Here is a 20090-nt window from a genome sequence, read left to right as displayed (position 1 = left end):
ATGCACGAAAATTCCACCTGAGACACCACCATTCAATTTACTACAAAAGCAAAAGAGTTGTTTAGGAAGAGTGAAACAAACTCTTAGGCTTTTCCATTTGCTAGTTGTAGGTGATACCAATCATCAGCTAATGGTTCCATGTCAATTCTTTGCACCAGGTGATATTTGTGTGTGTGTGTGTGGGGGGGGGATAATGTGGTATACAAAGGGTTAAAATGGGTAATTTCCTCCCCACCTTCATATTTTAAAGTAGCAATTGCTGGTAATTGTCTACAGTCTACAAAATTGGGTATCATACGTGTACTTCTCAGAAGGTTCCCTAAGATCGCAGGCATCATCTCTCAGCTCATAATAAATATTTTAAAGAACAAAAGCTTTTGTTTTTCAGGAAATGGATGGAATGTAACTTTTCACAAGTACAAAATTATTTCAAGTTTTCTAAATATAAGGGACATCCCACTATAAAAATAATAGCCCCTTCCCACCCTCCCCCACCCTAACATCTCTTTCTAATTATAAAACGGTACAATTGATTAGTAATGTGAAGGCAGGAAGTAAATATATTATGTACAGGTACAAAACACATCAGTATTTCACACCATTTACATTCATGTGAAATAAGTCTGTTTATTGATCTCCCTTTGCAATTTCACAAGACCTAAATTGAGATAATTTACAAAGGAATCAGATCCTTGCCTCATAACGTTGCACAAACATTCAGGCCAGACCTGTGTTCTTAGAAAACAAGAGCGAATAATATAGCTCAACATTTTGCAGACCAGGGTGCTGAGAAAGTCTTTTGTGGGTCACCATTCAACTTTCCAGGGCTCACGATACACTTTCCTCTTTTTATTAAGCCCAAATTCTCCATTGAGGAAACTGTAGGAAGAACTGCAAATAACTATTTGTTGACCCAAGTCAAGCAAACGTGTGAGGATTAGGACGATAATGGAGATGATTCCAGCAGAGGGCACCCTGCTCCTTGCAATAACACCTACTGAACTGCACCCTTTCTCTCGGGCAACACACATTCAGGATGCAAGGTCCACGTGCTAGTCCTTCAGCGGCTCTATCAGTACAGGATGGTTTAGTATTTTCTTCAAAACATACCATAAATAACTAACTCTCACAAGTGGAAATTCTTTGGCTCTTTCAAATCTTTACATTCTCAAAGGGCACACTATTCTGAGTTCAATAAAGCCCTAGATTTGTCTGAAACTTTTGAGAGAAAAGGGGGCTAAACATTGAAGTTAAAAGAGGGCACTCAGACCACACTGCACATTTTAGACTTCTGGATTTCCTTAGGTCTATCATCAGCCTGCAAGAGGAAAAACAAAACAACCCCCCCCCAATACTTTCATGTTTCATAGTTACCACTCATCTTCACTTTCACTAATGAAAACATTTGGAGACAATTAAACTAGTCAATGGAAGAAACATTATGTCCATTTAGGCGGCGGACAGTCTTTGGTTTAAATAGCACACATGGTCTCCATTATTTTCTCTGCTTCTCCAAGCTCTTCACTTCAGAAAGAATGACTCAGCCACAGATACTCCATCAAGCAATGGCTTTGTGGGACTCAGGGCCAGCTACATTTCCCACAGTGTTTCAACACTGCAGACTTCTTAAGAGAGACATACTTTGCCTTATTATCATCAACAAATATTTGACAGTGGCCATTGAGCAAAATGGCTTGGTAGTAGGTGCAGACTTCAGTAGTAGCACAAAGATTAGAAAGAAGGTCTTTGATAATTGTTATTCCTGAAAAAGCCACTTGTTTATGAAGCCCTCAAGACAGGCGTCCTCTGAGGGCAGTAAAGAGAGCCTGACTGACCTCTGGATGTATTTTTGTGAAACAAGCAGGCTTTGCAAAGCCAGATCTAGGATCTGAAATCATGTCATTAGTTCTCTGTTGGGAATTTAATTCCCTCAAAAGGATCAACATGCGGGGTATGATGATTGTACCTTTAAAAATGACTCTAACTACTGAAAAAAATTAAACAGTTAGGTCTTGGAGAAAATGCAGCCAAAATTCTCCCTGGAGGCATATACTGTGGGCATGTTGCTAGAAGAAGCTATTTCTTGGAGAAAGACATCATGCTTGGAAAAGTCAGTGAAAGAGAGTAAGACACTCAACAAGAAGGACTGACACAGTGACTGCAGCAATGGGCTCACATATTTCAGAGATATGAGGATGGCACAGGATAGAACAGGGTTCAGATCTATTCATAGGATCATTATCATCACACTTGACTTTGCCTAACAATAGCAACATTGCAAAGGGTGTGAGGGTGTGAGATGAGGGGGAAAGCTAGGAAATAAAAAAAGAGGTAAGTAATGATAACTACTATAATTGCTGCAGAAGGTCAAGGACTGCAGCCTTCAATATGGACTGAGGCGCAATATCAAGGAAATAGATTCTCACCACTGGGCCAATAGGCAGCATCATGATAGATGGTGAAGAGATTGAGATTGTTCACAGCTTTAATTTGCTTGGCTCTACATTCAACACTTTTGGCACCAGCAGCCAGGAAATTCAAAGACGTATTGTGAAGGGAAAGTCTGCTGTTAGAGATCTCTCCAAAGTACTGAAGAGCAATGATGTCACTCTGAAGACTAAGATGCACCTGATACAGGTATGGTCTTTGCAATCATTTGCTATATACATCAGAGAGCTGGACAATGACTAGGGATGATAGGAGAATTGATGCCTTTGAGCTGTGGTGTTGGAGAAGAGTATTGAATGTACTATGGACTGCTAAGAAAACGAACAGGTTTGACTTTGAGAGGGTTAAACCAGGCTGCTCCTTGGAGACAAAGATTCTGAAGCTTTGTTTGGTATAATTTGGACATGTTGCAAGAAGGGACCAGTCCTTGGAGAAGGATGTCATGTTTAGGAGGGTGGAGGGACAGCACAGGAAAGGAAGACCCTCGATGAGATGGATTCAGTGACTGAGGTAATGGGGATAGGTATGTCAGAGACAGAGAGATTAGCACAGGATAGAACAGGGTTTAAGGCTATTGTACATGGGGTTGCTATGAATCACAGGTGACTTGATGGCACATAACAATGATAAGAAATGAATACCTGCTTCTCAGAATGAATTTATTTTTTTTCAGATAATCTCCAATCTTCTTTGATGCACCATTCTTAAGTGTTTTAACTCCTCAAAATGCAAGGACAAAACCTCAGAAAGTTCTAAATCTTGGATATGAGCATTTACTCAGGAAAAAAAATAAATCCATGTTCTGTTAATCACAGACCTTACCATCATGTTGAGACCAGCTCCCAGACTGGATAGCCTGCCATTCTCTTTTCTAATTTCCTGCAAGGTTGTATTTCCACTCATTTTTAATTGCCCTCATCAAACATACATTATAATTTCCAGTAAGGCAACAGCATCCATATTGGATCTTTTGTGCTCAGAGTCCTGCACAGAAGCTATCGCCTGCCTTAGAAGACAGACCCCTTGTGTCTCTCATACACCTTTAAGGAAGAAATTATCTCTTAGATAATTTATGAAAAGCAAGGCCCTCAGCTCAATGTCAAGAACATGAATGGACATGGGATTCAGTGCAGCACACTGGGTATTCCAGAAACCCTAGTCTTGGGGCATATGATGAACTCAGAAGTGTTGAATGTGGAACAGAATAAATCTAGAGAACAGTGAGGAATTGTTATTTTGCTATTCTTTGCCTTGAGGGCTTTTCTGATAAGGGAGCCAAGAAAATATAGACAAGCACTGTAAGCGGTTTAAGAGAAAGTAAATGATATGAAGGGGTGTGAAAAATGAACTTTCCTTTATATATAGTAACCTGGTTTTCTTCATAAAAATTGCAAATATAGTTATTGCCACACAATAAAAAACAACAGTAAACATAGTAATGATAACATCTCCACTGATTTAGAGTTACCCAATTTTTGTTATTGTTTTGAATGCTACTTGAGCTTCTTAAAAGAGAAATATAGAGGGGGGAAAGGAAGGGATTATAAAAGGAACTATAGGAAATCGTGACTGTCTTCGTGTGCGAGCGTATGTGTGTGCGTGTGTGTACATGTCTATGTGCAAGCATGTGCGTGTGCTTGCCCAAGTACACATGGCACGGTGTGTGCACAAAAAATAAGGCCCATAGGCAAGTTAAAGAAGGGCAGAAGTAGAGAAAAGTAGAAAAACAGATTGACCCCCAAAAAGGCAGAGAAATAGGAATAATATATTAGTAAAAGATGCTATCAGAAATTATCTTAGTAGCCTGGGCTCCAAAGAAGATTGAGGACTCTTCTATATACAGGTGGTTTTTTTGTTTTAGGTTTTATGAAAGAGTTTTAATGAGAATTTGTCATTTTCAGTAAAGGTGATACATTCAATGTGAAACAAACATTTCATTTTTATCCTCTATAAGAGAGCTGGACAATGACTAAGAATTACAGAAGAATTGATGCCTTTGAGTTATGGTGCTGGAGAAGAGTCTTGAACATACCATGGACCACTAAGAAAACAAATAAGTCTGACTTGGAGAGGATGAAACCAAATTTTTCATGGGAGGCTAGGATTTTGAAGCTCTATCTCACTATATGGCTAAGAGGGACCAATGCTTGGAGAAGGACATCATGCTCAGAAGAGTGGAGGGACAGCACAGGAGAGGAAGAACCCAGATGAGATGAATTGATACAGTAACTGGGGCAATTGGGGTAAATGTGTTAGAGTCAATGAGACTGGCTCAGGACAGGGCAGGCTTCAGATGTGTTGTATGTAGGGTGGCTATGAGTCACAGGCAAAAAACAAAATTTAAATGTGAGAAAGAATCCTATGTTATTGCAGTAGTTTTTGGTTTGAAAAGCACGTGAGTGCAGGGATGTTAGGGCGGTAATTGAAATGGCCACTGGATACTGTGGCCAGCATATTCAGGGATGTTTCCACCAAAATGTGGGAAATGTTGAAAGAAATAAGACTCTTTGGATAGAGATTTGCCTCCCTGGCAGTGATGATTACCATTGGATGAGAAAATAGGCAAGTTTCTTTTCCTGCTTTTAACTTTCTCTTTTCAGTCTCTACTTCTGCCTACCTAGATGACCAGAGTTGACATTTCAGTAGTGATTAAACACTAAAGAATAAATCAGCGTTCAGATGTTCTATTCATCACCAGGGCTCAGTTCTTTCCAAAGAGATAAGCTACCCAGAAGGTAGCAATTCCTAGAGGCAATCCTAAATTATGATGTGTGAATGAAAACGTTCCCTTGCTTCTTCAGAGACACAGACTGACTGGGAATGCTGGCTTCTGGGGACTGCTGGTTGATGAAAGTCACAATTCATCAGAAGAAGCTGGATGGTCACAATTCCCAAAGTCTCATTCTGTCAGTCTCAGTAAGGTCACACAAATTCTCAGTGATATGTAACTTCCTGTTTTTTCCTTAGAAATCTCTATCTTTAATCTAGCTGTGGCGCTAGGAGCCAGCGGGACTCATAAAAGACCTATCGATTGGGGCGAACTCGGGGTTGAGGTAAAGTTGAGTGACTACTTTCTATAATACCAAGTGCTAATTATTGATTTGAAGGTTTGTCATTGAAGTGTATGATATAATTTTGATAAACATAATCAGTATGGTTTGTATGATTCTTTTTAAATAAACCTGGTCAGTTGAATAAAAATAAATGGTAATGGACATCAGCGCTGTGGTTACAATGCTTAAGAAGTGTCAAAAGGGCTGCTGAATCTTTTATTCATTGAAAAACAATTGGACCTTGGAGTCTTATTAGGCAACTTAGATAATATGATGGTATTCAGTCGATTTAGTTCTTTCTGGAGGCAATAAGGGTGGTTTTTTTGGTTTGTTTTGTTTTTGTTGTGTTTTTTTTTTTTTAAAGTGTCAGGGAATTTTGTAAGACTCTGGAGAAACTCTAGATTGATGTTGTCCAATTTGTAGCCATCACCATATATGGCTATTGAGTGCTTGAAATCTGGCTAGTCCAAACTGAGATGTGCTGAAAGTCCAGAATGGACTTATAAACATGAATAAAAATCTATGTAAAATATGAATCAACAGTTTTTCTATTAATTACATGTTGAAACTGCCAGATTAAATAGGATGTATCACTAAAATTATTTTCATTCCTTTTACTTTTTTTTGTAATGTAGAAAACTTGGAATTTCTTTTGTGACTTGCATTATCTTTCTACTGGACAATGCTGGTCTGTCCTTTACTACAGAAAAACGTGCATCTGGAGACCTACATGTGATCTTCATGAACTTCTAAAGGGTTAGCAGACTCTGACACTCACCTTTGGACCACTGAGTCTCCAAGTAACAATCTCTTCTTTGGAGGAGGTGGTGAAGGAGGTGATGGGGCAGGCCTCTATGCCTCTTTTTCGAACCCTTTGTTGCTGGTTAAACTTCTCTGTAACTTCCAAAATCACATGAATGTCCCCTAGAAACAAACCTTTGGTGGGTGCACAGGAGGCCGCAGCAGAGCTCTCCTGTCGGCCAAATCCGCGGCTTCAAATTGGCCTCTCTGGTTCCTCATGCAACAAGCTATGGGAACTGCTGTGGTCAAGGCCCACACATGGGATCAATTCCTGATTTCCTGGCCACTGGCAGGAAGAAACGGCATTAATCAGAGGGCTATACGACCCCAGAGGCATTTTATTTCAGGGTATGGAATACAATTTCTTGGGTTTTTTTTTTTTTCTTGATTGCTAGTTTAACTTGATTGAAAATAATACTAAAACTTGTTTTGGTCAAAGCTGATTGAAGATGGAAGGATAAGCAGTGCTGACCCACAGGGAACAAAACCCCCTCCCCCAAACTGAGATTAAGAAATTCCCATAGACCCTCTCCATGAAAATAACCAGTGGCTTGAAGTTATCTGTCATCCAGAGATTGGAAGCTCCCTGACTAATAGTTTTAAGACAAAGCAAAACAAGTCCTACTTGGACTTAACACTTTAATCACTTAGTCATTTTCATCATTTTGTTGTTGAGTACCAGGGAGTCAGAACGGACTCATAGCTCACCTTCCACCAGGATTTTAGAGGCTATAAATCACACAGGAGGAGAATGTCCACCTTTTACCTGTACCTAGCCAGTGGATTAAAACCATGTACCTTTGGCTTGACAGCACAGCTCCTTACCACTAGGACACCAGAGCTCCCTTTTCAACATCCTACATGTGTCAAATATCAAAGGTTGTGTATTACATGCCAAGAATTTCTGCCTCTTTAAGCTATGCATTCTGTTAATGCCCTTCTATTAGAAAAAAAAAAAGTTTCCCAACAACATGCTTATCAGAGGTCGTTAAGTTAGAAGGAACCTTGGAAGTCATGATGTCAAATTCCTTTACTTTAAATGAAGAAAGTGAGGCTTAGCCAATGTGGAGCCTCCTCTCCACTCAGGGCTCCTCTGATTGCGGGTTCAGGGCTCTCTTCTGCTCTCCATTCCGCCCTTCCCACACAGAGGCATCTCATTATTGCAAGCACTGGGCTCCTAGAGAGATGTGACCTTTGCAAAGGTAATCATTTCCTTGCTTTGCTGCCTGCATAAGCCATCAAAGAGAAAACTTTTATAAATGATGAAAAAGAGTAAGCAGTGGTCCTCCATGGCCTGTACCCCTTCTTTCAGCAGGCAGCAAGTTTTACAGCTGAACCAACTCAGTTTTTGAATGACTATTAGTTTAATGAGGTGGAAAATACCTCATCAAACATGTAAATACGACTCAGTGAGAAGAGTTTGCTTTCATCCTGTGAACCCAAATGGTGGCCTGGTCTCTGCCAACTTCTTGCTGCTGCTGGTAAGATCCTTCTGACTGTCCAGAGCATGCACTCCTAACGTCCTAAGCTGACGGAGAAGCATCTCCGTGCCAGGATAGTCTAAATGTATTATAAAACTGCCACTGTAAAAAATAGCACTTCTCTGTCATAGTTAGAAAAAAAAAAAAAAGAAGGAATACAAACAGAAAGGGTTTAAAAATGTCTGTAGGTTTCTGTATTCATTTGATAACTCTTTTCCTGTCCCTCTGACTTTGTCTCTCTCAGGATCAACCTGAGTTAGCTAATCCCTAGGATGTACTTTTTAGATCAGATGATCTATTTAAAAAAAAAATCACAGCTTATTTCTCATTTGATGTACAGACACACTTAGGAGACTCTGGGAAGAAATCTGCTAAAGATTCCTCTAAATCTTCCTCTGTGGTCTGGTGAAGTGTAACTAACACACACACACGTTAGAATTAGAGTAAAACCCAGGCTGGCTATTGCAGCCACCATTGTGTTTGCCACTGAGCTCAAAGATGATAGACTCTTTTTAAAACCCACTCATGGAAATGACACTCTCGTTGCTTCTTGTTCCAGCCTGGAGCAGTATTAACACAACAGACCTTTTCCTGTGATGCTAAGAATATGTGGTGCCTGTTTTTAAAGCATTCTCTGGTTGGTAAAAACTGTTAATGCACCTGGCTGCTAATCAAAAGGTTGGCGGTCCTGGCCTACTCACAGGCACCTGGAAGGACGCTCTGGAGGTCTACCTTGAAAGCCCAGCCATTGAAAGTGCTGTGGTGTGGTTCTACTCTGATGCCCATAAGGTTGCCAAAAGCCAGAACTGACTTGTCAATGGCATTTAGTGGTGGTTTTAAAACTTGGCTTGCTGCCCTAGCTACCAGCTCTGCAGCCATGACCAATGCCATTCAAATGCCTGGAGGAGACTTCTGAGTTCAGAATTCCAGTCCCAAACTGTAAGACCCAGGAGAATTGAAGGAGCTCCCCTGAGAGCTCCCCTTTTGACATGCAGACTCTTAACAGAGCTTGGCAAGTGAATGCCAGTGTGGTGGAGCTTAAATAGTGAGCAGTGGCCTCAGCAGACTCAGGGCTTAGTGGTGGGACCTCTGGAAGCTGGGATTTTCAAGACCCACTTAAAAGAACTTAGATTCTGATCTAAGCTGGCTTTAGGTCTTTTCTAGGTGCTGAGGCACTTCCATGCATACTTCATGCTGAGAGGCCAAGGCCATCAATCTAACAGGTGGAATACAAATTGATCATAGCAGAACTGGTGCTTCCAAAAGAATGCTACGCAAAAGCTGGGGTGGAGAAAACAACAAAATTAATCAGCCACAAAGGAGTAAAGTAGCTACAAAGAAAAGTCTTAATAAAACAAAACAACTGCTAAAGAAATCAAACAACATTCCACAAACAAGGACAATATGACCTGGAAATAAGTGAACTGAAACTAAGAAACCCTCACGGTGTCCTTTCAATCACTGTTTTAGGAGCTTCGAAAGTTTGTGTCTACAAGGACATTGGAGGGAAAATCAACTTTCAGCTTCCAAGCTGCCAAGGTCGTGGACTGTTGGAAAGATGGAGAAACTGCATCCCAACTAATGCGACTTTGGATATTGCTTCTCATTACTGTTCTTGAGCAGAGTACCCTGGATTTGCCAAGGTGTTCGGGAGCTGTGTGTGCCTGGTCCAAGTCTTGGAGCACTCTCCGCGTCTTCTCCTGGCTCCTACCATCCCATTCTGTTTATAGTCTCTATTTCAAGATTTCACCTCTTCACAGTCTTGGTCGGTGGAAAGTTCTACATCCGACAGTCCAACTTCCATTGCCATAATGAGCGAGATGTCAGAATCGCTGCTTACAGCTGGCTCCTGTTCACCTGGGAGGAAGAAGCAAAGTTCACAGTCAGCAAGGAGTTAGGCCTTTGAATGCTATTTTAATTCAATTGCCTCTAATAAGATTTATTTAAATGTCAAGAAAATATAATAGAAAAGTAGGCTATTTTGTAACAATTTAAGCTAGAGGCTCATCTCACACCATACCCCAAAATAAATTCTAAATGGGTCAAAGAGTTAAGCTTAAAAAAAGAAAGTGTAATGAAGTAAGAAGGGACTCTGACTCCTATGGGTTTTCTAGGAGCCCTGATGGTATAGCAGAGTGCTTGGGGAATGAACCAAAAGGTCAAGTTCAACTCCACCAGCTGTCTTCCAGGAGAAAGATGTAGTGACTTGTTTCTGAAAATATTTACAGCCCTGGAAGCTCTTAAGAGGCAGTTTTACTCTGCCCTTTAGGGTCTGTGTGAGTTGACTTGACAGCAGAGAGTTTTGGTTTTAAATCATCTTTGGAAGTGCACATGGTACAATCCTTGGCTCCTGAAAGGCTGGCCATTTGAACACACCCAGAGACAGCCCAGGAGACAGGCCTGGTGATCTCCTTCCTGAAGAACCTTTAACCCTATGGAGCAGTTCCACTCTGCACACAGGAAGCCACCATGAGTCGGAAACAATATCATGGCAACTAACAGCAACAGAGAATGAGGACATGTCTACTCACTGCTGTCTAGCCGATTCTGACTCAGAGTTACCTTCCAGCAGGCTTTCACAACTGTGACTCTTTATAGGAAGAGACTGCCCATTTTTTTTGATGGGGCAGCTAGTTGATTTGAAATACAGATCTTTCGAGTAGTAGCCTGACACATTATGCACTAAGTCACCAGAGCTACCCTAAGGATACATCTAAACAGACACATAATATCTTTAATGTGTTTAAGTGAGGAAAGATACTGTGTGTACAAAAGCAACTGAGCAAAAGATTGTTAACAATGCATAAAATTTCAAAAATGTTAAAAATAATGGAAAATGAAAGAAAAAAATATGAAAATAGAAACTATGCATGTGTTTCATAATGACATGACTATATACTTAACATGCAAGGATATTTAAAATCAATAAAGCAAGCTGACAGTAATGCAAAGAAGAGTAAAGATTATCAATATATAAATAACAAATTAATAAATATAAATTTTGATAAAATATGATATTCCCTTGTGTTTATAAAATTTTCACTTTAAAAGGATTATGTTATAATCTAAGGGAGGTGTGCTGTTAATACAAAGACTGCACCTCTCTGGAAGTTAAAATGTACCAGTGGCTTGATGAAAAACAGGTGGGCAATTTCCTGTGTGATTCACAGCATTGGAAATGCAATTGAGGGTCAGCTAAGAGTCAGTTTCAATTCAACAACAAAGTTTGAGTTAGTTTACTATGTACTTCATGCTGTGTTAGATGCTAGCTACAGGTGAGAGTAAGATCTGAGTCCTTAAAGAGATTACTGTCTAGCAAGAACGGTAGACCATTAATGAGGCAATTATAACACATAAGAAAAGCACTACATAACACTGGAAGTTTTACCAGTTATGGTAGGAACAGATAAGAGGAGTAGGTAAAAAAGCTACAGAAATATTTGGTGAGTAAGGTATGGCTTCCTATTGAGGTGGGATATATAAATTGTGTACTAAAGGATAATTTCCATTTTAGGCAGATAAACGAGAAAAAGAATATTTTAAGCAATAACAAATAAGATGACTGGAGCAGGTAGGTAACCTTTGGAAGGTGGACAACAGAGTGAGTTTCAGTTTCTAGGGAACACAGAAGAAGTATTGAAGCCTTTGAATTGTGGTGTTAAGAACAGATTTTTTAATATCCCATGGACTGCCAAAGGAACAAACAACTCTGTCTTGGAGGAAGTGTAACCAGGGTGCTCCTTAGAGGCACGGATGGTGAAAACTTTGTTTCACTTATTTGGACATGTTGTCTGGCAAAGATATCATTTTCCTTGGAAAAGTAGAGGTTCAACAAGTGAGGGGAAAGCCCTCAATGAGATGGATGGACACAGTGACTGTAACAGTAGATCTGAGCGTGGCAGAGACTGAGGATGGACCAGGAGAGAACAAGGTTTTGATCTGTTGTTACAGAGTTGCTATACATTGTCCAGATGTATAGCAACTCTATTAACAGTGAATAAAGATAATAATTGATGCCTCTCACTTCTCATCCAGTTGTCCTTGGAGGAGCTGGCAGCTGGGGTCTCCTTCTTTGCCCCAGTATGATAGGCCTGCTTCTGTCTTCTTGTTTTACAGTTTGAGGGGAAAAGGCTGTTTCCCCTTGTTGTTATTATGTGCCGTTGACTTGACTGTGACTCTTAGTGACCCAACATACACTAGCTTTGAAGCCTGCCCTATCTTAAGCCAATCTCATCTTCTCTGACAGACCTAATTCCATTTCTTCAGTCACTGAGCCAATCCATCAATCTTGAGTCTTCCACTCCTGTGCTGTCCCTCCACTCTTTTAAGCATAATGTCCTTCTCCAAGGACTTGTCCCTCCTGGCCATGTGCCCAAAGTATGTGAGATAGAGGGTCAAAATCCTTGCCTCCAGGAGAAGCTTGGTTTCACCCTCTCCAAGACAGACCTGTTGTTAGTTTTTCTGGTAGTACATGGTATGTTCAATACTCTTCTCAAGCACCACAACTCAAAGGCATCTTCCTACCACCCTTGGTCACTGTCCAGGTTTCTGATGCATATCAAGTAATTGTGAAGACTGTGGTTTGGATCAGGTGTACCTTAGTCTCTAAACTGACATAATTGATCTTTAGTACTCTAGAGAGGTCCTTGACAGCAGACTTTCCCAATGAAATTTACCTTCTGATTTCCTCACTGCTAGTGCCAAGAGTGTTGACTGTGGAACCAAGCAAGCTAAAGCTGTTAACAATCTCAGTCTCTTTTCCGACTGTCATGAAACTGTCATTTGGCCCAGTGGTGAGAATCTTTGTTTGTGGTGGGTTTTTTTTTGTTTGTTTGTTTAAATAAAACTTTTTATTTTTATTGTGATTTTAAAGAAAGTTTAAGGAAAGTTGCATATTTTTATCCTCTCCTTTCCTCCTGTTCCCCCTCATCAAGTTCACTTTTTCTGTGTTTTTTTTTCCCTTTTAAATATTTTTCATTGTTGCACAATTATCACCCTCTCCTTAGTCCCTCCAGTCCTCTTTGCAATATATCTCTTATTCTGGGATGTTGTCTTACATATAATACTTAATCATACATTCCTTTTAAACAGTTCTTTCCTTCATCTCTTCCAGTGCAATGTTCATTATCTGTTCTCTCTATATCTTATTCTTTCCCCAAACCCTCATGTCAGACCTGTTTTATAACAGTGGCGCTATGCAATATTCGCCCTTTTTTGACTGAGATATTTCACTCAACATAATGTCCTACAGGGTCACCCATGTTGTGTAATGTTTTATGAGTTCATTGTTTTTCAGTGCTGCATGGTCTAAAGAAATCATAACAGCCATCCAAACTGATATATGCATATCCATGTTTATGGAAGCAACCCAAGTGCCAATCAACAAAAGAATGGATAGAAAAATTTTGAGAATCTTTGTTTTCTTGATGTTGACCTAAAATCCATATTGAAGACTAAAAGTCCTTGACCTTCTGCAGCAAACACCTCATGTCCTCCTCAGTTTCAGCAAGCAAGGATTGTATGTTGAGAATGTTGGCTTTCAGTTTGATGTGTATATGTTAAGGAAATTCCCCCTATTTTTTTTCCTGAGTATTTTAATCTGGAAAGGGTGCTAGATTTTTCTAAACACCTTTTCTCCAACAATTGATAGGATCATTGGTTCTTGTTCTTTGCTTGTTAATGTGATGAATTACGCTGTTTTTCTTATGTTGAACCATCTATGCATTCCTGTTATGAATCCCACTTCTTATGATTAATTATTTTTTTATATACTGTTCGGTTTCATTGTCTAGAATTTGTCAAGGATTTTTGCATCTATGTTCACAAGAGCTATTGATCTATAGAGTTTTTCTGGGTATGCATGATGTTTCTACTCAGTTTTGGTATTAGGGTTATGTTTACTTAATAGAATGACTCTGAGAGTGTTCCTTCTTTTTCTGTTTTTAAAAATAAGTAGAATTTGTGCTAGTTCATCTTTGACTATTTGCTAGAATTCACCTTTGAAGCCATGTATGTTAGGACTTTTCTTTTTTTCCCATGGTGTGGGTGGGGTAGGGGTAATCCTTTTAAGACCTGCTCAATCTCTTCTTTTTTATACGTTTTTTCAATTATCCTATTTCTGTCTGTGTCAATTTGGGTAGGGAGAGGATTCCTAGGAATTTGTCCATTTCCTCTAGGCTTTAAAATGTCAGCATTACTTTCCATAATATTCTGATATTATTGATGTTATTTGAGCTTGTTGTGATGTTACCTCTTTTCATTCTTATTCAAATTATGTCTTTTGATAAATTTGTCAGTGATTTGTCTACTTTATTAATCCTTTTACAGAACAGATTCTTCAGCTGTTGGCTTTGTTGATGATTTATTTTTTTTCTACATTGCTGAGTAATTAAATCTGGAAGGGGTGCTGGATTTTTCTATCCCTTTGATTTCAGCCCTTAACTTTATAATTTCCTTTTTTTCTAGAGGCTGTGGGATTAGCTTGTTGTTTTTCTAATTGCTAAAGGTATTGACTTAGTAGTTTATTTTGCTCTTTTCTTCTTTTTCAAATATTTGTTTATTGCTATAAACTGATCACTGAGGAGTGTTTTAACTGTATCTCAGAGGTTTTGATATGACATATTTCCATTTTAATTTGTTTCAAGGAACTTTTTATTTCCTCTATACTACAGTTTGACTTAAAGTGGCCAAAGCCAGTCCATCTTATCTCACTAATGTCTAGAATGTTGATGTTCATGTGTTCTATTCGATTTTCACAACTTCTAGTTTTCCGACATTCATACACCACACAATCCATGCTCTAACTATTCAAGGATGCTGGCAGATGCTTCTCCTCATTTTGGTTGACTGCCAATCTGGGCTCTATCTCTAATACTATATCTATTTGTGTCCCTATGTTGTTCATAGAATTTTCAGAGGCCTGTTATTTCAGAAGTGGATGACCAATCTGTCTTTCTTGCCTGTTTTAATCTTGAAGCTCCACTAATATCTACCCATCATGGGTGACCCTTCTGGCATTTGAAACACCAGTGGCACAGTTTGCAGCATCACAACAACCCACAAGTACAACAAACTGATAGATCTGTGCTGCATTAATTCGAACACTGATAAAAAAGCAAGAACACAGATATCCAAAGTAATCAGCAATATGCAGATCAACATCCCAATACAACAAACTGACAAGTCTCACAGTTTAGCAAATTATTTGAGAAGGTGGACTCTGAAGAAAAATGTGGCATTGGAGCAAGACTTTATCAGTAACCTTCACTACGCAGATTACACAACCTTGCTTGTTGTAAGTGAGAAGGACTTGAAGCATTTGTTGCAGAAGGTTATACACTGCAGCCCTCAATATTGCATTTCAAAATCAAGAAAACAAATGTTCTTGCCAACTGACCAATAGGCAACATCACTATAGGTAAAGAAAGGATAAGACTGTTAATGACTTCATCTTACTTGGATCCACAATCAATACACTTTGAACTAGTAGTCAAGAGATCAGGATATTTATTTCACTGGGAAAGTCTGTAGTCAGGGACCTCTCCACATTATTGAGGAGCAATGGTGCCAGTTTGAAAATTAAGGTGTGCCTGACTCAGGCCATACTCTTTTCAGTCACTAGCTATGCATCAGAGAGCTGAACAATGAATAAGGATGATAGAAGAATTATTGATGTGTTTGAACAGTGCTGTTGGAGAAGAGTGTTGACGATTTCATGGGAGGCTAAAAGAACAAACATACTTCTTGGAGAAGGTACAACCAGAGTGTTCCTTGGAGTCAAAGATGAAGTGTTATATGTTTTGAGCATATTTATTCTTGTCCTGATGTACCATCAGGTCAACTTGCAACTCATAGTGACCCTATGTACACCAGCCCTAAACCCTGCTCTATCCTGTGCCAATCTAATTGTCTCTGCCATACTTAACACCTTTATCCTAGTCACTGAATCAACCCATCTCATTGAGGGTCTTCCTCTCTTGCCTTGTCCCTCCACCCTCCAAAGCATGACGTCCCTATTCAAAGACTAGTCCCTCCTTGCAACATGTCTAAAATATGTCAAACTAAGCTTCAGAATTCTTGCCTCCAAGGAGCAACCTGGTTTAACCCTCTCCAAGACAAACCTGTTCTTTCTCTTAGCAGTCCATGGTATATTCAATACTCTTCTCTAACAACACTCAAACACAGCTCAAAGGCATAAATTCTCCTTTGAACATCCTTAGTCATTGTCTAGCTATCTGAGAGCACAGAGAAGCCAAAGCAAAGGGAAGGAATAAAGATATTAAGGAGCTGGGAAGAAGATTTCAAGGGCAGTGTGGGAAGACAAAGTAAAGTATTATAATGAAATGTGCAAAGAGCTTGAATCAGAAAATCAAAGGGGCCAAACTCACAATTTCTTAAGCTCAAGTAACTGAAGAACAAATTCAAGTATCGAGTATACTTAAGGATGCTTTGGGCAGAATATTAAATGATCCAGCAAGTATTAAAAGAAGATGGAAAGAATATATACTCATTGTACCAAAAAAGAATTGGCAGACACAGAGAATTTCATGAACAATATATGAGCAAGAACCTGTGGTGATGAAGGAAGAAGTTAAAGCTGCTCTAAAAGAATTGGCAAAAATAAGGCCCCAGGAATTGACAGTATACAAATTGATATACTTCAACAAACAGATGCTGCCCTAGATGTGCTTACCAAGTTTTGTCAAGAAATCTGGAGGACAACCACCTGGCCAATTGACTGGAAGAGATAGATAATTGTTCCCATTCCAAAGAAAGTTGATCTGACAGAGTATGGAAATTATCAAACAATATCATTCATATCAGATGCAAGCAAGACTCTACTGAAATTTATCAAAAAATGACTGTTTATCCAAAATCAACAAAGAACTTCCTGAAGTGCAGGCTGGGTTTAAAAGAGGCCTTGGTACTAGGGATGTTGTAGCTAATGTTAGATGGATCTTAGCTGAAAGCAGTGTACCAGAGGAATGTCTATCTGTGTTTCATTGACTATGCAAAGGCATTTGACTGTGTGGACCACAACAAACTGTGGCAAACTCTGGGGAGAATGGGAATCCCAGAACACTTGATTGTGTTTATGCAAAACCTGTACTTGGTCCAGGAGGCAGTTGTCAGAACAGAGCAAGGGAACACTGCATGTTTTAAAGGTGTGAAGGTAGTATGTCAGGAATCTGTCCTATCTCCATTTATTTTCAACCTATATGCAGAACAGATTATCCAGGAGGCTGGGTAATGAGGACATGTTGATAGAAGAGGTTATTCCTAGGAAAGGGATGCCAAGTTTGGGAAAGTGGAGAGGTGACAAAAGAGAGGAAGACCCTCAACAATGTGGTTGACACCATGACTGAGGCAATGGGCTTGAGTATCAGAGTTTGTGAGAATGGCACAGTCAGTATAGGACAATGTTTAGCTCAGTTGTCCTTAGGGTCTCTGTGAGTCATAGTCAACTCAATGGCATCTAACAACATAATGCAGTAATGCTCAAACAAGGTGTTATTTTAGCTTTCGTGGGTGTTCTTTTTTCATTTCTCATATTCTTGTTAACTTCTAGAGTTATAACATTGTTATCTGAGATGGTATTTTTTATTTTTTCCACTGTCTTTTATTTTGTTGCAGCTTGCTTTATGTTCTACTCTGTGATCAATCCTGGAGAATATACCAAGTGCACTTGAGAAGAAAGCAGATGTAGTGTTGGGTGAAGAATCTAGAGTATGTCTATGAGGTTGAGTTGACTGGGTTGTTTAGTTCTTCCATATTTTTTCCGAGTTTCTTTTGATTTGACTTGTCCTTTGGTGAGAATGGTATATTGAAGTCTTCTGCTCCTATTGTGGTGTTTTTTATTTCTTTCTTCAAGTTTGTTAACCATTGCTTTATGTATTTTGCAGCTCTATCATTAGGTGCACAGATGTTAATTAAGGTTATTTCCTCTTGATCTATTGTGCCTTTATTTATTATATAGTGTCCTTCCTTATCTCTTGAGGGTTTTCATTCTAAAGTCAATTTTATCATAGATTAGAACTGCCACTCCAGTTTCTTTCTTTTATTATTTAAAAAATTCTAGTACATTGTTTTTCAGACCAGCTTTCTTATGATACTATTTGTTTAATATTTTTTCACCCTTTGATTCTTAGTCTATCTCTCCTCATTTCTTAAATGTTCCTATATTCATAGGCTTTGGGTTTTTTGTTCATTCTGCTATGCTTTTTCTCTTATTTGGTACATTTCAGCCATTCACATTGCAATTCTTGATAGGTCAAGTTTTATTGTTGCCATTTTGCTGTTCCTTTTTCTGTTATCACTAATTATTTTCCTCTGATGTCTCTATGTAATGGACTTTCCTTTGTTTCCTTTCCTTTCTTTTTTTAACAGTTGGTCTTGTTTTCATGACTTCCTTATGTTCCTTCTTTTCTGCAAATCACCTTATTTCTCCTTCATATTTGATTAATAGATTTGCTGGGTATAAGATCCTGAGTTTCTTTCAGCCTACTGTAAATGTTATCCCATTTTCTTCTTTATCACATGGCTTCTACTGAGAAATTAGAGCTTAATCTAATTGGTTCTTCTTTGTAGGTGACTGTTTTTGTTGTGCTGCTTTTGGTAATCTATCTTTGTTTTTGATTTTTGGAGAATTTGACTATAACATGTCTTGATGTTTCTCTTCAGTTGGTTTGGCAATTGCTGAGCCTCTTGGATGTGTATCTTCTGGTTTTTTTAAAGAAACTTAAGTTTTCTTCTAGTACTTCTTCCATAATTCTTTCAGTGTTTTCATTTCACCCTTTCTCTTTGGGATTCCAATGATGTGTATTTTGTTTGTTCACCCCACATGATTCTAACATTTTCTTGCTGTCTTTTCCTCTTATAAGTTCTCATTAAGGCTTTTGTCTTCTATCTTGCTGATTCTCTGTTTCATCCTTTGTGTTCCATCTTTCTCTGTTCTGTTTTTTTGTGCCTCCATAGTGTTGTGAAGTTCTGGAATATTATAGATATAAATTCTGTCGTCTTGATACTCTGGATTGAATTTTCATGCTTTTCTGTTGTTTTTTGAATTGTGATGGTAGTGTTCTGTCTTATGATGGTTTTTAAAATTAATTCAATTCTTTATTTATGGTTTCGCCTTTTCCATCATTTGTAACTTCTATAGTACCCATTCTTGGAACTCTACTTCAGTATATTTCTTCTACCATTCCATGTCTGTTGTATTCATTGGGTCTTTGGTCTTATTTGCTTCTTTAGGAGAAAGATTGTTTTGTCTTTCTTAATGTTTGATACTGCCTGCTGGTCCTGTGACATTTATGTAAAGTTCTTGTTATGTATGATAACATTTCTGTTCTGTTTGTGTAAGTAGTTGTCAGTTCCTTATCTTTATGCTGTTCTTGGCAAAGTTTAAGATTCTAAATGTTGTGTGTGTGTGCATGTATGTGTGTGTGTGTGAGGTGTTACTTATTCATTAAAAACATTAAAAAATAAACCTAGGTCTTCATGCCTTTCCCGACCTCCTCTCTTCCCAGCTTGGGCAGTGGGTGCTGCCCATCCCTGAGGACAACCATCCTGTCCCCCATCAGCTTCCGCTGCCAGAGCCCCAGGGACCTCTAGCTGCCTCGCCTTACAAACCGCTCCTCCCCGCTGCCCCAGGTTCACCCCAGACTTATTGCTAATACAGGAGGAGAGGCAGCACTTGGATGTTCTCCCTGATCTCCACTATGTAACTACTCCTACACAAAGGGTGGAGCCCAGGGCCCAGCCCCAGCAAGCACTCTGAGATATGGATGAATGTTAGAATTCATTATATGCAAATGTTATGAATACTCAATACCTTTTATTCCCAGAGGTAAAGGAATGAAGGCTATATTCTGTAGGGAATTTCATTTCCATTTCTTAATTTTTTTTGCATTGGCCCACCAACCAACTCATCTCATAAAATGCCAATGTTTTCAGTCCATAATTGTTTAAACTGGAGATCAACTAAAAAGCTAATCACAGAGTAATTTTTATGGAGCTGCAGACTGACAGGATAAAAAGGGAAGTAGACTTAGTTCTAGTTATAGAGACAGAATTCACTGCCACCAAAAAATGGCAGCTTCTCACCTTGACTCCTGGTTTTCCAACCACCAGCTTTAATAGACTTCATAGATTCATTTACACGTTGGTGTTTTTTAAATGAGAAGGTGTGAATTAAAATAAGAACGGGCCTTGGGGCCTGCTGTAACTATGACCTGCTGGATTCATTATACTATTTTGGAAATCAAAATAGCCTTGCACACATGATGGTGAATTCAAAGAAATAAAGAGA

At 39.0% G+C, this 20090-nt stretch overlaps 1 protein-coding gene across 1 annotated transcript in view; it reads right to left on the bottom strand.

Moving 5' to 3' along the window:
- Positions 1-9521: 9521 nt before the first annotated feature.
- RNF150 (ring finger protein 150) overlaps positions 9522-20090 on the bottom strand; it is a 427096-nt gene continuing 416527 nt past the window's right edge. Inside the window, exon 7 of the mRNA XM_006887018.1 lies at positions 9522-9640. Coding sequence (XP_006887080.1) covers positions 9522-9640 — 119 coding nt within the window. The remainder of the gene's footprint in view (positions 9641-20090) is intronic.

Source organism: Elephantulus edwardii, unplaced genomic scaffold (genome assembly GCF_000299155.1).
Source record: "Elephantulus edwardii isolate Elephantulus edwardi_28Jun2011 unplaced genomic scaffold, EleEdw1.0 scaffold00053, whole genome shotgun sequence".
Taxonomy (NCBI): Eukaryota; Metazoa; Chordata; class Mammalia; order Macroscelidea; family Macroscelididae; genus Elephantulus; species Elephantulus edwardii.
This window is presented reverse-complemented; position numbering and strand designations above follow the sequence as displayed.